This window comes from Schistocerca americana, chromosome X, assembly GCF_021461395.2.
Source record: "Schistocerca americana isolate TAMUIC-IGC-003095 chromosome X, iqSchAmer2.1, whole genome shotgun sequence".
Lineage (NCBI taxonomy): Eukaryota > Metazoa > Arthropoda > Insecta > Orthoptera > Acrididae > Schistocerca > Schistocerca americana.
In genome coordinates, this window is record NC_060130.1 from 793,546,349 (window position 1) to 793,563,262 (window position 16,914).

Sequence of the window (16,914 nt, forward strand, 5' to 3'; positions counted from 1 at the left end):
CATTGTCTATTCACCCTTTTTGATTTGCTCTCACCAATATGTCTTTCACTAATATTTTTGGAATAGTTTTCCTTTTAAATCCCATGTAAGGTTGTAGCTTTCATCGATTACCAGTTACACACAACATCAATGAACACCTTTGCTTCTCATTACCACAACTTCATTATCATGTTGCTAGATCCCCTTTTCCTGTTCACAGTGTTGTCAAGCAGCATCTCAAAACAGACTGGCATTTGATCTGTGTTACCAATTTGAGATAATCCATAGTTAACAAGTCAAAATGTAATGAATACTTCACTTCTAACGTGCTACTGATGCAGCACAGACTTAGGCCACAACAACACTATAGTATAATGGGATCTATTTTCACAGGTGGAGCAGTACCAATGTTATTACAATAAATGTGCGCATCCCAGGTTTTTGTCCTTAAACTCAGGGAAAAAATATGCATGGGTTATTCATGTATATACTGTATTTACATCCAAGCCTATAGATTCTGCACTGATTTCCCTTTTAACCTATTCAATTCATGATCGGCATGAACACCCTCATTGTTCGTTGTTAAATCTTTTGCAGCCTTCACCAATACAAGAGAAAGAAGCAGTCATACTTTTTAAGGTGATCATCGCTGTGTAGCTGTGCATGTTTGGACATGCTCCTGGTTGGATAAATGGCTCCATCAACACCTAGCAATACCGCCAGCCAGTCCTGGTCACCACAACTCAAGGCACCCTTCAGCGGCACCAGAAACAGCTCAGTTTGCACCATCCAGGGTAAGCTCCACCTCCAGATCTGCCTTATCTATGGGACCAGCCTGCCTCACCCACCCCCAGAACCAACAACAGCAGCCAGCATTCCAGGTTCTCCAGATGTCTTTCGTTACCCCTACTGGTCTGGACCTCGATGATATGCAGAAGCTGCCCCCCCCCCCCCCCCAATCCCCACTCTGCACAGGGTCCAGTATCAGACATCAAGCTCACAGCCTCCTTCCCAGAACCAGCAGTGAACCATGAGTCTGAGCCACTGTCACCTCCTGCCCCTCTGGCACTGGACTTGGGAGTGACTCCTCCACCTCTGACAGCATCTGAAGCTGCACCCCTGCCATCACAGCAGGATGCATGAACTACATCCTCCTCCTCATTGGCTAAGATATTTCTGCGACTCTAGGTCAATTCAAAAGGAGAGAGATGTTGTAATCTCAGTGGACATGTCAACGGCTCATGCGATATAATTACATGTATTTCTGGTGAGGTTATTAGACACAGCACAGAAGGATGCACCTGCCATCATCAGGTTACATGGTTAAACATCTGCAGCAGAGTTAAGGGCTGCTACTGCCTCACTTGCCCAACTAGCTGATGTTTACAGCAAGCTCTCTGGTGTACCTGTTGATGACAACCCTGTGCTACAGCTCTTCAACCTGGACTGTGATTTGAACTTTGTTGTTACCTACTGATGATGTTTGGTAAGTGCAAAGAGCTGCCTGTCTGCCTAATATAGGACTGTCTAGGCTCACTGTTCAACCAACCTTTGTGTTTTCAGTGAACAAACTGATGGCACATGGGTGCAATGAGAGTGTGGTATGTATCCGAGTGTCTCCCCAGTCAAACCTCCGAACAGTGTTCTCCAGCACTGACATGTGACTTATTCAACAAACATTCAGGGCACTGAAATATCCTGGCAGGTTAAAACTGTATGCCACACTGGGACTCAAATCTGGGACCTTTGCTTTTCATGGGCAAATGCTCTACTGACTGAGCTCTCCACACATGATCCACCTTCACAGCTTTCCTCCTGCCAGTACCTCATCTCCAAGCATCCGAACTTCACACAAGTTCTTCTGAATACCTTGTGGGACTAGCACTCCTGGATGAAAGGATATTGTGGATATATGGCTTAGCCACAACCTGGGGGACTGTTCCAGAATGAAATTTCATTCTGCAGTAGAGTGTGCATTGACTCAAAACTTCCTTAATTCCAGGAATGCTGGTCCCACAAGGAATTCAGGAGAACTTCTGTGAAGTTTGGTAGGTAGGAGACAGTGTGCGATTTGCTGGGGGGGGGGGGGGGATGGGGGGGATTTCCCCCCTCTGCATCAGACCATCCCCTCCTCTGGTTTTAGTTTATGCATCCCAACCTGGGATGTTTATTTCCCACACTCTGGAGTAAAACTTTACACATAATTTAAATTTGCAGAGCCGAACACTGAAAGTTTTTAATACAGTCTTACTATTAATACTGTTAATATGTTTGCTTATTAATTTTGAAGAAGTGTTATGTAGTAGGTAAGCATTTCAAAACATTTAGAACTAAATGACAAGATGACGTATGCCACATTTCCGTAGCATGCCACAATGTTGCAAGACGTCGCCCCAGCGTAAACGAGGCTTTAGAGCCAGGTCTGTATTGTATGGTGGATGTGATGTGTTGCGTACTAAACTAGAACCTGCAATCAGATCCAAATGTCGTGGAAAACTGTGAAGAGGTGTCATCCTGCAGCAAGATAACGATCGCCCATATTCTGCCAAACGGACAGCCGACGCAATAACGGAGTTTAGATTCGAGGTGCTGGAACATCCACCATACAGTCCAGACCTGGCTCCAAGCGATTTTCACATGTTTGGACCCTTAACAGAAGCACTACAGGGAAGAAGATTTGAAAGTGATGAAGACGTCATTGCTGCGGTGCAAAATTGGTTACAGATGCAACCGATAAACGTATTTTCTGATGAAATAAAAAAAACTCGTAAAACGTCGGGAAAACTGCATTGAAGTCGAGGGATGTTACGTAGAAAAATAATGCATGTTTCAGTTTTCTATCATCAGAATAAGTACAGCTTTTCACAAATGTACCTTTACTTTTTGAATTCCCCTTGTATACCTCTATGTAGATGATTTTGTAAATAAGCTTTACCTATAATGTACTTTTAAAGATATAACAAGGGATGGCTTTTCTGATAGTGCATACGCGTGAATAGTGAGTTTCGGCATTAACATCTATTTATAAATAACTGTTTAACCATGGGTAACGCCACGGTCCAAGCTAGTAATGTATATAATTATACTAACCCCCTAAGACATCCCTCCCACTGGTAAAAGCACAAATCGCACACTGGTAGGAGATGAAGTACTGGTGGAAGCAAAGCTGTGAGAGCAGGTGCTGGGTTGAGCTTAAATAACTCAGTCATTAGAGCACTTGCTCGTGAAAGGCAAAGGCTACAGGTTTAGTCCCAGTCTGCCACACTGTTTTAAGCTGCCAGGAACTATTACTTTCTGTGGGTAAATTGTAAATATGTTGTGCTTGATAAAATCTGTGTTGTTGAAGAAGCAGACTTAAAACATGGAGAACTATATAACATACATTTTAAGTGCCATTAAACTCCACTTAAGAGCATGGAGCAGTTTGGCCTTAATGTCTTTGTTTTCAGCATATGACGGTAGTTCCTACAGAAAGTATACTTATTCTCATATTAGATACTGCATTTTCTTGTTAATGCAGTACACAAAATTTAATACAATACTTTTTAAACAACATTTCAAATTACCCGAAACAGTCTTACTTACTTTTGCATGCATTTGTCTGCTTTCCAAAAGCTGGTTTCCAAGGTAAATCATTGTAAAAATCCTCACAAAATTCACAGTTCAGCCCCTTTGTATTGTGGGTACATTCACATCTTCCATGCACCATGTTAGGCTTTGATTCCACACCAGGAAGTGGAAGACATCTTGAAGCATGACCATAGCATGAACATGAGCCACGTACCACCATCTGATTTATTGCATAATAATACTTTTCCTGAAACAATATGAATATATCATGTGAATCAATACTACAGGCTTCAACCAAAATGCTTCATCAGTTCATAACATCATTTTCATGTAAATATTAATCATCATATTGTTCCCACATCACTGCAGTCAATGTGCTGCAATATTACTATAATTGTTACTTAATCTTAATGCAAGTCCCAGAACCATTATAGACAAAATCTCTGTTCTGTACTGACAAATTTAACTTCTCTCTGACAACAGATCTGCTTAAGTGTCACACTAATTAGTTCAGAGCTGATCAGTTACACAGAAGTAACTCATAGCTGTATAAATGAAAAAGCTATTTTTTTTCCTTTTCTTATTTTACAAAATGTAAGGGTTGTGTCTCAGTCACTCTCAGCAGTGCAGCCACAGAGCCACTTGTCCTCACATGGATATAGGCCACTTTAAATGAATGCATATTACATTGTTTAACAATACTTGTACACTGTCACATGTATTGATGGGACCATACCAAAAATCAGATGCACAAGAAGTCATATGCTTATAAATGCATATGGAAGGCACAAACATTATTCAAGACTTCCTGGTAACTGTGCTGATTGCGCAAGTGATGTAGGGATGGAATAGAATGAAGAGTAGGTTTGGAGGTGGGAGGCTGATAGAATATCACATTTTGGGGTGGGAGGAGGACAGGAGAAATTTGGAGCACAAATGATGTGGGGATGGAATAGGACATTAGTTCAGTCGAGGGTGACAGAATACCATGTATTGGGGGGGGGGGGGGCAATGGTGTTTAAGTGGATATCCAGCCTCTCACTGTATGGTGAAAGGCTGTTGAAGTCCTAAAAAATTATCTGATTGAGTTTTTCAAGTCCTGGAAGATACTGTGTGATAATAGTACTGGACAGTGGCTGATTTTCAACAATTATGGGTTTGTTGGAACTACAGGAAGAAGTGGTGCAGGAGATTAGTTTATGAGCTATACCTAGGCTGCTGAAAGATGTCACTCCAAGTTCACTCCACAAGTACCTTAAAACTGTTGGTATGACTGACAAACAAACGAGGAATGCGGGGCACTGCATTTTCTAAACCCATTACAGTACAGCAACAAAAGCCAGTTCCTACATTAATGCTATCATGTTGCCAGCTTGTGTGCAAACATTGTTTGTTAGTGTGCAACCACCTGCTTCTATATAGCTGAGTTGTGTTACGACCTTGACTACAGTTTCTGTTTCTTAAAGAATATCATCAAAATTACATTATTTACCAAGTGACAATCCATTGCATCATGAAGTGCTGTTAAATAGTCAGGCTCTGGAATTGCTATGAAGGACATGTGAGTTTCATGAGCAAGAAAAAAAAGGTTCTGTTCATGGGCATAGCTCAATTCCTGCTGATACGAGTTTTTGAGTGTACCTTGAAAACTCTAGAAATCAGTCAAAGAACTGTTATAAGGAAAGGGGTGCTACTTTAAGACTTGCAAGATACTAGAGTAAACTGTGTGAGAAAGAACCCCCTGTGAAGAAATCAGTGTATTTTGAAGCCCATTTCTGGAAAGAAAAAAACAGCCTCGTCCAGTTACGGGCCTTGCTTCAATCCAAACAAATGCAGTTCATTGGCACATTTACAGATATTACAGCAGGAAAGAATACCCCAGTACGGCAAACTTGCTAATTTCTTTAAAAGAATGTGAACTTTTCTCAGTGGGGTAAAACATAACTTAAAATGGTGCTAAAAAGTATTGTGTTTACTTTAAACGTTAGACAGACAAAAATTGTTGGTTGAAAAAGGTCATGTCATACCAGCTCATAGCATTTTCTTATATAAAATTCTAGGAAATGATATATATTCAATAATAAGGTTGGATGAAATCTGAGTCAATGCTGGAGAAGCAGTTGATTAATGCTGGACAGAGTATACTGCGAACAGCAGTGGTCTTCAGCCAATGGGAACATGCAGGGTCTTCAAACAGTTTTGTGCATGAAGGATTTTGTTTTCTGATTGAGAAAAACCTGTGACTACCATGAGGATATGGACCACCCATGATTTCTGCAGTGGTTTAAAAATTTGTAGCCCCAGTTTAGTGTTCTGACAGTGTTTGTAATAGATAATGTACCATACAATTCCGTGATATTAGACAAAACTCCAATGACTAGTGACTGCAAAGAAATTATGTGCAGTGGTTGCAGGCAACAGACATAGCTGCAGACATGAGCATGACAAAGCTGCCCTCGTAAAACAAAATAAGCCTGTGACACCTGCATATGTTTTAGTTCAAAATTGCAATGGAACAGTGTCATATGGTAATTACACTACCACCTTATCAATGCCATTTAAACCCAATTTAATTGTAAAATTAAAGCAATAACAGCCAATTCAATTGGTTTGGAGTGATGTCATGGCTTATATTCAAAATAATAAAAAATCTTTTACAATAACAGAAATGGAAAGGCTGCTATGTGGAAGTCTTGCTACAGCAGACACCTGCTAAGGTCGCAGGTTCGAATCCTGCCTCGGGCATGGATATGTGTGATGTCCTTAAGTTAGTTAGGTTTAAGTAGTTCTAAGTTCTAGGGGACTGATGACCCAAGCTGTTAAGTCCCAGAGTGCTCAGAGCCATTTTTTTTTTTTACATTAGACACCACCTCATGGAGGAGGAGAAGCAGTGATTGTAGACAGATTATTAAATGAGAATGAAGAGTTCATGATTTCTCTTGATGATTATTGTGATTATGATGATGATGATGATGATGATGATGATGATGATCACAGTTTTGGTGCAAGTTCTGATGATAATGAAGGAGAACAAGATGGAATTGTGCCACTGACATTCTAAATTGGAGAGTGTAAATGAATACAGAATTAATTATTTCTCTTTGCAACCGCATAGATTATGCATCTTTTTCTTTATTTTGTTCTACAAGTGTGGATAACATGTTCTTTGGGATGCTTAGGTTTACATTATTATACGGTGTTTTATATCCAGCTACTACAGTAACAATTTGGAACGACTTCTCATAGACATTGTCATTAACATTGGGTGTTTTTTTTTAAATTTTTTTTCCTGGTTTCATATACTATCAAATGCATTTCCTCCATAGTTTTCTCTCCATTGTTAGAAAAACATTATTGTTGTAGTTATGTATACATTATTATGTGACACCTTACATACATGTTGATTGTAGCCTAAATCTACAAAACGTACTTCAGAGACACCAGCTGTGGGCATGTGCAGTGGCAGCTACTGCAACCTTGCAATCACAGTATAGACAACTACATGCGAGCTATCAAGTGACATGTTTCAGTGGCCCTGATACATATGGCTAGGTTTTTATCTGTCAATAAAATCTCTCACAAGGTTATCAACACATTCATAAATGCTGCTTCCCAATGTTTATGCAGAGTAAATAGGTGTGAATACTGCAGGAGAGTAATTTGTGATGTGAAACAAATGGTAACTGTCAAATTTGAGATATTGTTTATGATTATGATGATCATTGCTTTGATATGAATAGATGTTTTTTCTAGAGCCATCTGACAGGTGGAACCCAGTGTTCAGGAAGGTAGCTGGTTATGTTGAGAAGGATGAAGAGAGTAAATAGTGAAGGTCTAGAGAAAACAGCAGAGTTACGTACCATAATGAGTTCGAAAACTGGAGACATTATCAATGACTTTGAAATCAGCTGGAGGTTTAAGGTCTTTGACAGATAGGGAAAATTCTCTTAGGAGTCTATAAACAATTTGGATTAGGTTTATTGTGTACACCATTGTCAGTTACAATTATTTCTGTATAGATTTGGACCCTGAAGGAGAAAAATTGTGTCAGAACATGAATGACAAAAGCAGATTGGGAAGGAGGTATTGCTGTGAAAGCTTATGTTATGGCAGCAATGTCAGGATCATGAGGAATATTGGTGTCCAGGGACATAGCATTCAAAATGACAAGAAAGGACTTTGGTGACAATGAAAGAAGAACTGTGGAAAGCAGCAAAGGAAGTGAATAGTGATTTAGGTGTAGGAAGGGAGACAGCAGACACCTGCTTGGACATATTGGGCAACAAAAGGTAAGAATCTTTGTATGAGAGCATTTCAATTAGATATGATAAGGTAAGCAGTAAGAAGACCAGAGGAGTCAGATCTGTGGAGTATTAGAATCAAATAAATAGATGGACAAAAGTGGTGTTACTGGTATGAGGAAAGAGGTGACAAGCGTTGCAATACACCTAATGTTTTGAGGAGTTGTTTGATGTATTGCAATTCTGAAATGGGATGATAGTGGTAAAATTTGAAATTACAGGTGTTGGAGAGCTGGTGAAAGCCCTCAGGTACTTAATCATTGTGGCTAATGGTCATTGTCATGGACCTATTGTCAGTGAGAAAGACAATAAAGTCAGGATAGACTTTGAAACCACAAACAGTGATGCTACTCTCAGTGGGATGGGATTTGGAGAAGGAAGGTGAGCACAATTTGAGGCTGAGGAATTCCTGGGAGACTACTAGTGCGTGGCCAAGTGGGTGAAAGGAGTGTCAAAATTGTAGCAAGCAGTGTGGAGCAGTGTTAAGACACTAGACATACATTCAGGAGGATCTGGGTCACATCCTCAATTGGCCATTCAGATTTAAATTTTCTGTGGTTTTGCTGAAAGGAAAATGCTAGGAAAGTTCCCTTGAAAAAGGACTCAACCAGTTTTATACACTGTCCTTCTCCAATTTAAGTTTGTAGTCCATCTCTAATAACTTGTCACTGATAGGACGTAAAACTCTGATCTTCCTTCCTTTTTGGTAGCAGTAACAGATAACATTGGAACTGGATAAGACAAGATCTGATATGTGCTTTGGGCTGGCTGTGTTAAGTGCCGTGAATGTGGAGGTTGGAAGAGGGGAGGGGGGATTGAATCTTTCCACTGAAGGGGATGGTATAGGAAAGGAGGTTCTTGACAAACCCAGTATATTTAAACCTAGGTTTATGGCTAAATGTGATGCCTTTTGAGATGATTGAAACTACTGCATGGGTCTAGTTCTTAGTGGCTACGTTGATGGCAATGTTGGAAATGTAGATGGAAAATTTGAGAGGATATAAGAGGCTTAGGCAGTTTTCTCAATGGTGCTGAGAATGTATTTCTAGCCACTGGATGGTAACAAAGATTGTACACGGAAAATTGTTACACAGTAAAATGGTAAAATAATTTTGTGAAATGAGCAAATGTCTGGGCTTAAATGTTGTAATTGGTGGAATCTGGGAAGTGATGAAATCGGGAAGGGTGACGGTTATTACAGAAGGTTGGGTAGCAGCCAGAGATGTAGTTTTCATGATGAATCCTGTTGGAGGGATATTAAGGGCCAGGGTAAAAAGGATGTAGTTTTCATGATGAATCCTGTTGGAGGGATATTAAGGGCCAGGGTAAAAAGGAATTTCCCAAGATAAAAGAGGTAATATGATCAATGGTTCATGGCAAGCTCCCCAGATAAATAATTGTGGAAAGTGGTGGGATCAAAAATTAAAAAGACAATAATGGAAAATAGTTTTTGAATAAAAAACAAATTTGCGTATTCCAGGATAGAATAGGTAACCACTTACCTACAGATGAATAGTGGGGGGGGGGGGGGGGGGGGGAGACAGGCACACTTGAAAGTCCAGAAAATTGCATTGTTAAACACTAGTACGTAGTATCTACAGCATCAATGTGCATTGACTGATTCATTCCTAGAGCATGGATACTAATTCAGATTCATTAGGAGGGAAAGTTCAAATACCATCTAGCCCTGCTACACCGAGCTGAATGTTCACACATCCTCTAGAAACCCTGTTGTCTCATATCTGCTTACACTTAAAATTCATATCCACTGTATGTGGTTGGTAATAACAGCGCAGTACAGCATGATGTATCAATAAACAAGTGGTAAATGTAGTTAATCATTCAGTTGGAGGGAAATGAACGTAATAGTTCACAGATTATGTGAGAGAATATTCAGTCCATAATCTGTTCAAAAGTAAATTTGAGACTGTGCATCATATTAAAACAGAATGTGGCACTGTGATGGAATAGTATAAGTGACATTTGTAGTTTATAGCAAAAAAAATTAATAATAATAATAATAATAAATAAATAAATAATCTCTCTCTCTCTCTCTCTCTCTCTCTCTCTCTCTCTCTCTCTTTCTCTGCAAAACACACACACACACACACACACACACACACACACACACATAAAATTGAACTGCTCTTTGCAACTCAACAAAAACATTCATGTAAAACAGTATTGTATTTATTCAGATTTACACACACACACACACACACACACACACACACACACACACACACGCACACGCGCACACACACACACACACACACACACACACACACACACACATAAGTATTGTATTTATTTAGATTTGTCTGTTACCTGTATTTCTTCCCTGTTGTCCAGCAAGTCATCACCAAGTGTATGAAGTTTTGTAAAGTTTATCCTCAGATTTGTCATTTTTAGTAGATTCTGTACTTCTGGAGAATATGGATCATCAATGGGTAAATTAGGCAACAGGACTCTAAATATAACCTACAACAGATTTTCAGTTACAAGCTGATGTAAAATTACTCTTAATAGCTGTCATGCTATTTTTTAACACATGACACTGTATACACAAATTTACCTCTCCACCTGTTGATGGTGCCACATTTGAATATCTTGACTCGCAGACAACATCAGTAAGAGTGCGTGGTTTATGTTTTGGGATATTTGGAAATGACTCATTGCAGTTGTAAGCAAAATACCTATACACCTGAAAATTAGAGCAGTTTGTATTAGTAGTAAAAAGATAAATTAGTCTGGCATTTGCTTCAATTTGGTTCTCTATTTTGAACAAATTACTTCATCTGGTGTACATAACATACAAAAAAACATGAAACAAACTGTTTCACAAAAACACACACACACACACACACACACACACACACACACACACAAGAGAAATATAAATTATGTGATACACCAATAGATAGATAGAAGGGTACATATGACTGTCCCTTCCCAGTATAGACAAAGCTGGTTATATGGAATCACAAAAATTGTTCTCTTACACTGGTCAATACTAGAATCCATAATCAGCCAAAACACGAAAAGAAATGCAGGAAATAAAAGTGAAAGAAGGGTAAGGATAGTGAAATCAACACATTTGCAGGAACAAAACCTGAATAAAGAAAAGAAAAAACAATCCAGTATACCATTCATTAAATCTATATATAGGAAATATCCAGCAGTAAAATCTTGAATAGACCAGATCATCAGTCATTAAAAATAACTGACAACCAGGAAGATAAGATAAAGAAAATATATACATAAATAATCAACAGACACTTGAGCAGTACTCAAAAATGGGTCACACTTGTGCTCTATATGTGACCTCCTTTATAGATGAGCTATGCTTTCCTAAAATTCTGCCAATAAATTTAAGTTGACCATTCATCTTCCCTACTACCATCCCTATATGCTGTTTCCATTCCATCTTACTTTTCAGCTTTACACCCACAGATTTAATCGACATGACTGTGTCAAGCAGCACACTACTTATGCTGTATTCAAACATTACAGGATTGTTTTTCATACTCATCTGCATTAACTTACATTTGTAGCAAGCTGTCATTGATAACACCTTTATTCCTTCCATTAGGTGCTCTATACATGTTTGTGCACACCTCTTTGCTGACACCTTTGTGCTCCTAATGTGTTAAGATGGGCTGCTGCTTGGTCTCTCTGTGCTCCAGATGTGTTAAGGCACAAGGCACTTAATGGCCAAGCAGACTGGCCAAGTAGTCATATTTTCATATATAGTGCTCAATAGTGAAGTTCAGCCTGTATGCATTTGCTGCTCTGTTCTTATTTGTGTTTCTATAGGCGTCTTCATTTTTGACTGAGAATATGGCATACTGCCATGGCTGTACAGGGGAATCAGTCATGGAGATTCTAATTAGAAGTGATGGTAAGAATATACTCTTTGATAGTGATGACTCTTTGACAAAATGTTGAAGTAACAGTACTGAGCCATGAACATCAGGTGGTGCAACTTGGACTGTTTGTCTATCTGTCTCTACAAGAGATGAAAATTTGTCAGAATCTGAAGTTTCTCATGGTGAGAACAAATTGTATGGTAAAAGAGTATGCTTCAATGACACATCTGACTTGAAGGAGAGTGATTTTTGTCCATTTGTGCATGCATTTGACAAATCAGATGCAGGACACAAATGTGGATTAGCTCAAAATTCCAACATTCTGGTAATATTCCTGATACTTTTTTAACAGAAGGCATGATGAAATCTGTCAAGTTGGAAGCAAACAGGACCGAAGGAATTCTAGTCCTTCATTGCTCTTAGTGTGCTTATGGCTCATGTGAAAAATCTGGAAATTAGTGACTATTGGTCCAGGGAATACTCAACAAACTAGTTTTCAGTGAAATTACGTACAGAGACCAGTTTCTTTGAATTTTGAAAATGCTTCATTTTAGTGACACATCTTCCAGCAACAAAGGAGACAAGTTATTCAAAATTAGAAACATTGTGGATAAAGTTTGCATAACATTCCAGAGTGCATTTCATCCAAATCAAAAGCTCTGAACTGATGAAAACCTATTGCTGTTTAAAGGGCAATTATCTTACAAACACATATTCCATCCAAAAGAAGTAGATTTGGAATAAAAGAAAATGTGTTGTGCAACTATCACTGGTTATGCCCTGGATTTTATTGTGTATACAGGTCCAGCTGTGGAAATTGGCTTCCATGATTTGAGGAAAAGTTGTGATATACTGGCAACACTCAAGAAGCTGTATTTGAAATGGGGACATACTGCTTACATCGACAATTGTTACTCAAGCCCAAACCTATTCCTCTGGCTTCATAACCATGGAGAAAATGCATGTGATACTGTTTGCAGCAACAAGTGCAACTTGCTAAAACTAGAAGACAAACTGAAATCAGGAAAACACAGTTTATGCCAATTGCCTTGCTTGCCCTCAAGTAGTGCAACAAAAGAGAAGTGTGGATGTCCACCACCAGCATTACTGCAGAAATGTTTCAGATAGAAAAGACTGACAGGAAGACTGACAAAAGAATTAAGAAGCCTCAGTCTATTACAGATTGTAATCCAAGTGTGGGGGCAGCTGTCCATACTGACATGATAATAAATTCAGTAGAATTAGTGCAGAAGAGTGTGAAGTGGAATAGAAAGTTCTTTTTCCATTTACTTGATCTGTGCATTTTAAATGCTTTTGCTCTCCATTGAGTAGTAAAAGGGCAAAAAATGCCAATAGTGAAGTTTCATCTGTCTCTGGTAACAGAAATTGTTGCAGCCTATGCCACAGAACAGAGGAAATGAGTTCGACATGAAGAATCCTCTATGATTTACTGGGAGGCATTTTCCAAATCTTATTGAGAGCAAACATTCAAAGGATGTGCTGTTTGCTTAAAACAGAACACACTGAGAATCCAGATATGAATGCAAAACATGAAATATAGCTCTATCTGTTGTACACACACACACACACACACACACACACACACCATGGATAACGACACAGAAAAGGTGACACAAACAAAGTGAAAAACAAACAAAAAATATTTCAATAAAAACAAAATAAAAATATATTTTTAACTTTCCCCGTGCCAGTCCAAATTATGGATTCAAAAGAAGAATGGAAAACATATACAGAATGTGTGAAAGGTATTAGGACACTTAGAGATACTGACTTTGAAACTTCTCTCCAAATGAATTATTGCACTCTCTAAAAAAATAAATAAATAAAAATAAAAAATAAAAGAAATAAAAAATACGAATAAAATAAAAAACTCAGATTTCAGATGCTGTAATATGTATTCAGTACATGAAGCACAGAAAATAAAAATACAGCATCCATTGTGTCAAAATTATATGTAATTGCCTATTGCCAATATGCAACTATTATTCGGACACCAACAAAATGTGATTGGAAACCTTGATTATCTTGTTTTGGAGGTTGCTTACAGCAGTTTTATTGTGTTCATGACCTTGAAAGACAATGGTAATGCTGTGGCCGCCCACTTCATACATTGTAGCGCCTACTGCATCGGCATCCCATTTCATGTCCAACCAACACGGGATGCCTGCATCACAAGGCATATATTCACCAGGAAAACCTATTTCATCTGTGTTGTCAACACAAATATTTACTCACAGCCACAACACAACACAACACCATGCCTCCACCAACAGCCACCAGGGACTGCTACCTGTTTGCGGAGCCTGCAGAACAGCTACACCAGAGGTCGCAGACAGCCCAGGAACTACTTTGATCTGCCAGGCACGTGACAGCAAATAGTTCTGGCAGATACATCCACCAAACAGGCTTTATAGGGTGGCGCACTGCTGGCATAAGGCAGTTCGGTGCACCACTTGGAAGTATACAGAGCTGCCACCCCGGCAGCCACAGCCAGACGCCTCTTCTAGCTGGCTGATCTCTTGCAGATGGACTTGATAATAATCGACAAACATCTTGACATTGTAGAATTGTTGTATTGTTATCTCTCCCTGTGGAGAGTCGGGTCTTTTTTATTATTATTTGTTATTTTATATTTGTGATGATCTGCAGTTGGGATTGAGTCTATTGTTCTTTTGGAGATTGTATTATTGTTTTGTTTTGGAGAGTCCAATAAACTGTTTTTGGACTTGTGTTTTCTGCATTTCTATTCTGCATGTGGGAAATGTGCCACAGTCACACTGTTACTACAGAGTAATTTCTAGAGACACACAATCTGTCCTCCTCCTGTGACAAAGCATTCAGTTTGTTATCGTATGTGAGACAAATAGTACTTGAAATTACTGAAGACGTCTCATGAAACAGTATCACCAAATACGGAGCAAAAAAGTTATTACTGTGGTTCTTAACAAATGACTATGTATTAGAATGCTATCACAGAGAGCTTCATGCTTTCCATGAGTTATTACAGTGACAAATATATGGAGGACAACAGGTATTATGGAAGAGTAATTATGAAAGAACAATTAGTTACTGATGTGAATCCAAGTGACATGTCACTTTCATCATAGACTACTAAAATCCTACTGAAACCTTCAGGAAATATCTAATTCTTAGGTGCAAAATAATATTTACATTCTTGCGTTTCACTACAAAGTAATTCATTTACAGAGGACCTTTAAAAATCAGCACAGGCAACCAGTACACAGCTAACAGTTGGATCACGGTCTTTTAGTCCCAGTAGTTGTATTAGGCGACAACAAAGCCGCCATGAGATGAGATGCAGTGAGCATGTTTGTAACAGTCAAAAGGTTAACTGATCTAAGAAAAATCAGTGTGAAATCATTTGAAATGGCAAAAACAGAATGATCAGTCAAATATTAACAAGAGATTTGTTTCACAAAACTAGAAGTTTGCTCTGAGGCAGTTTAAAAACAAAATACACAAGAAAACTTAAAAAATACACTTTATATGTGGTATTTTGGAGAGCAAATCAGACGTTAGGATACAAACCCCTAAATAAAACTGATCAGCTGTGACTTAGTCAGGTTTAATATGGAACATAAGCAGGGCGTCAACGCAGTCCTCATAAGATACTGAGTACAAGTATGTGAGTTGATTTACAGTATTTGCATGGATATTTGTGATACGTAACTGCAGGGTGTCAGTTATTCTTTTGCCACAAAATTTAAATTACAGCCATTTATCTTTGTCTTGCAGCACCACATTATTTTAATTGAATGAACTCATACAGAGGGAGACACAGAAGTTGAAAAATTGACAGAAGTCATTAGATGAGTTTAAGACTTATAAGTTCCTTTAAAAGTATTTTTCAACTATGCATGTGATTTTAGCAGTGGATTGAACAGGCTTACAGTTCCGCTTGGTTGTGAAGTTGAGCACTTGAATTGCTGTACAGCATTTGTGTAATGTTTGTCCAGAGTTAAAATATAGATAACATCTAAATGTTGGATTTTGTGTATTTTGCTGAGAATATGGATGCAACATGAGATATGATAAAAGCCATAAAAGTGCTGCCAGATATGATAAGTTATTTAAACCTCTTTAAATGTAATTTTGAAAATTAAACAGGCACATGAAATGGGGGCTGTAGCATTGTAAGAGGTGATGGCTTTTGAGGATATTGCTTGTTCATTCAACGTTGGTACCCTGTGTAGGTTATAGCATACATGGTCTTCTCTGGTCACTATTATTCATTCGCTCTAAGAAGACTCTTGGTGCAGTGGCTGACAGATGTAGTTGTATTAATTGAAATTGATTGGTAGCTCTTGGTACTGACAACTGTCTCAGTACCTATATCCAGTCTAGTCCTCTTAGCTGCCAGACAAGCCTGTTTTCAGTGTGTCTATCCCCTTACAGACAAAACTATATTATTACTTAGAAATACTTGGAAGTGTATGTCCTCTTATTATGTTTTAATCAAAAGGTAAAGCTAACAAGGAAACAATATGGCTAAGGCACACAGTATTGAAGGCTAAGATTGGTAGCAATCAGAAGAAAGTGAATAGTAGTCCAAAGTCATACACTGTCTTCCAACTTCTAACAAAACAACTACTCCCATTAGCCACCGTGTCAGGAGTCTTCTTATAGTGAATGATTCATAACTTTCCTTTTAGTTTCTTTTGTATGCTGGAAAGGAAGCACTTTAGCTTTTATTATCACTAATTTATGCACACAATATGAGAGCAAAATATTTTCTGAGTACTATATGAACTATACACATAAATGCCTGCTTCTGAACACTTATGGTTTCCTCAGCAATCTAACTTGTAAACTATCAGATGAAAACAACAATATTTAGGAATATACACACATCAAAAAAAGTTTTGGATCGCCCCAGTTCCCAGAACTCCTGAAGATAGATGTTGATTGTGGATATTGTATCAGAGACACAGTCCTTTTGACTGTTCAGAGATGTCGCTAAACCCACCAACCATGCATAAGCAGCGCCTGTTAGACGGAGGGGGTCCGACAGCCGATCAGTTCCAGTCATTCCACCAGGAAGGAGGTACACGGCTTGTGTTGTCTGTAGTTCACCCATGGCTAGATGGTCAATACTGCGGTTCAATCGCGCCCGCATTGATACTTTGTGCCAGGAAGGGCTCTCGACAAGGAAA

The 16,914-nt window shown here is 38.7% G+C and overlaps 1 protein-coding gene across 2 annotated transcripts in view; it reads right to left on the bottom strand.

The window, feature by feature from the left end:
* The window catches only part of LOC124554770 (laminin subunit beta-1), a 357,587-nt gene that overhangs the window by 104,061 nt on the left and 236,612 nt on the right, over positions 1-16,914 (bottom strand). For both annotated transcript variants that reach the window (XM_047128416.1, XM_047128415.1), the window contains 3 exons: positions 10,426-10,554; positions 10,179-10,331; positions 3,565-3,796 (listed from right to left, as the gene is read on the bottom strand). In XM_047128416.1, coding sequence (XP_046984372.1) covers positions 3,565-3,796; positions 10,179-10,331; positions 10,426-10,554 — 514 coding nt within the window. The remainder of the gene's footprint in view (positions 1-3,564; positions 3,797-10,178; positions 10,332-10,425; positions 10,555-16,914) is intronic.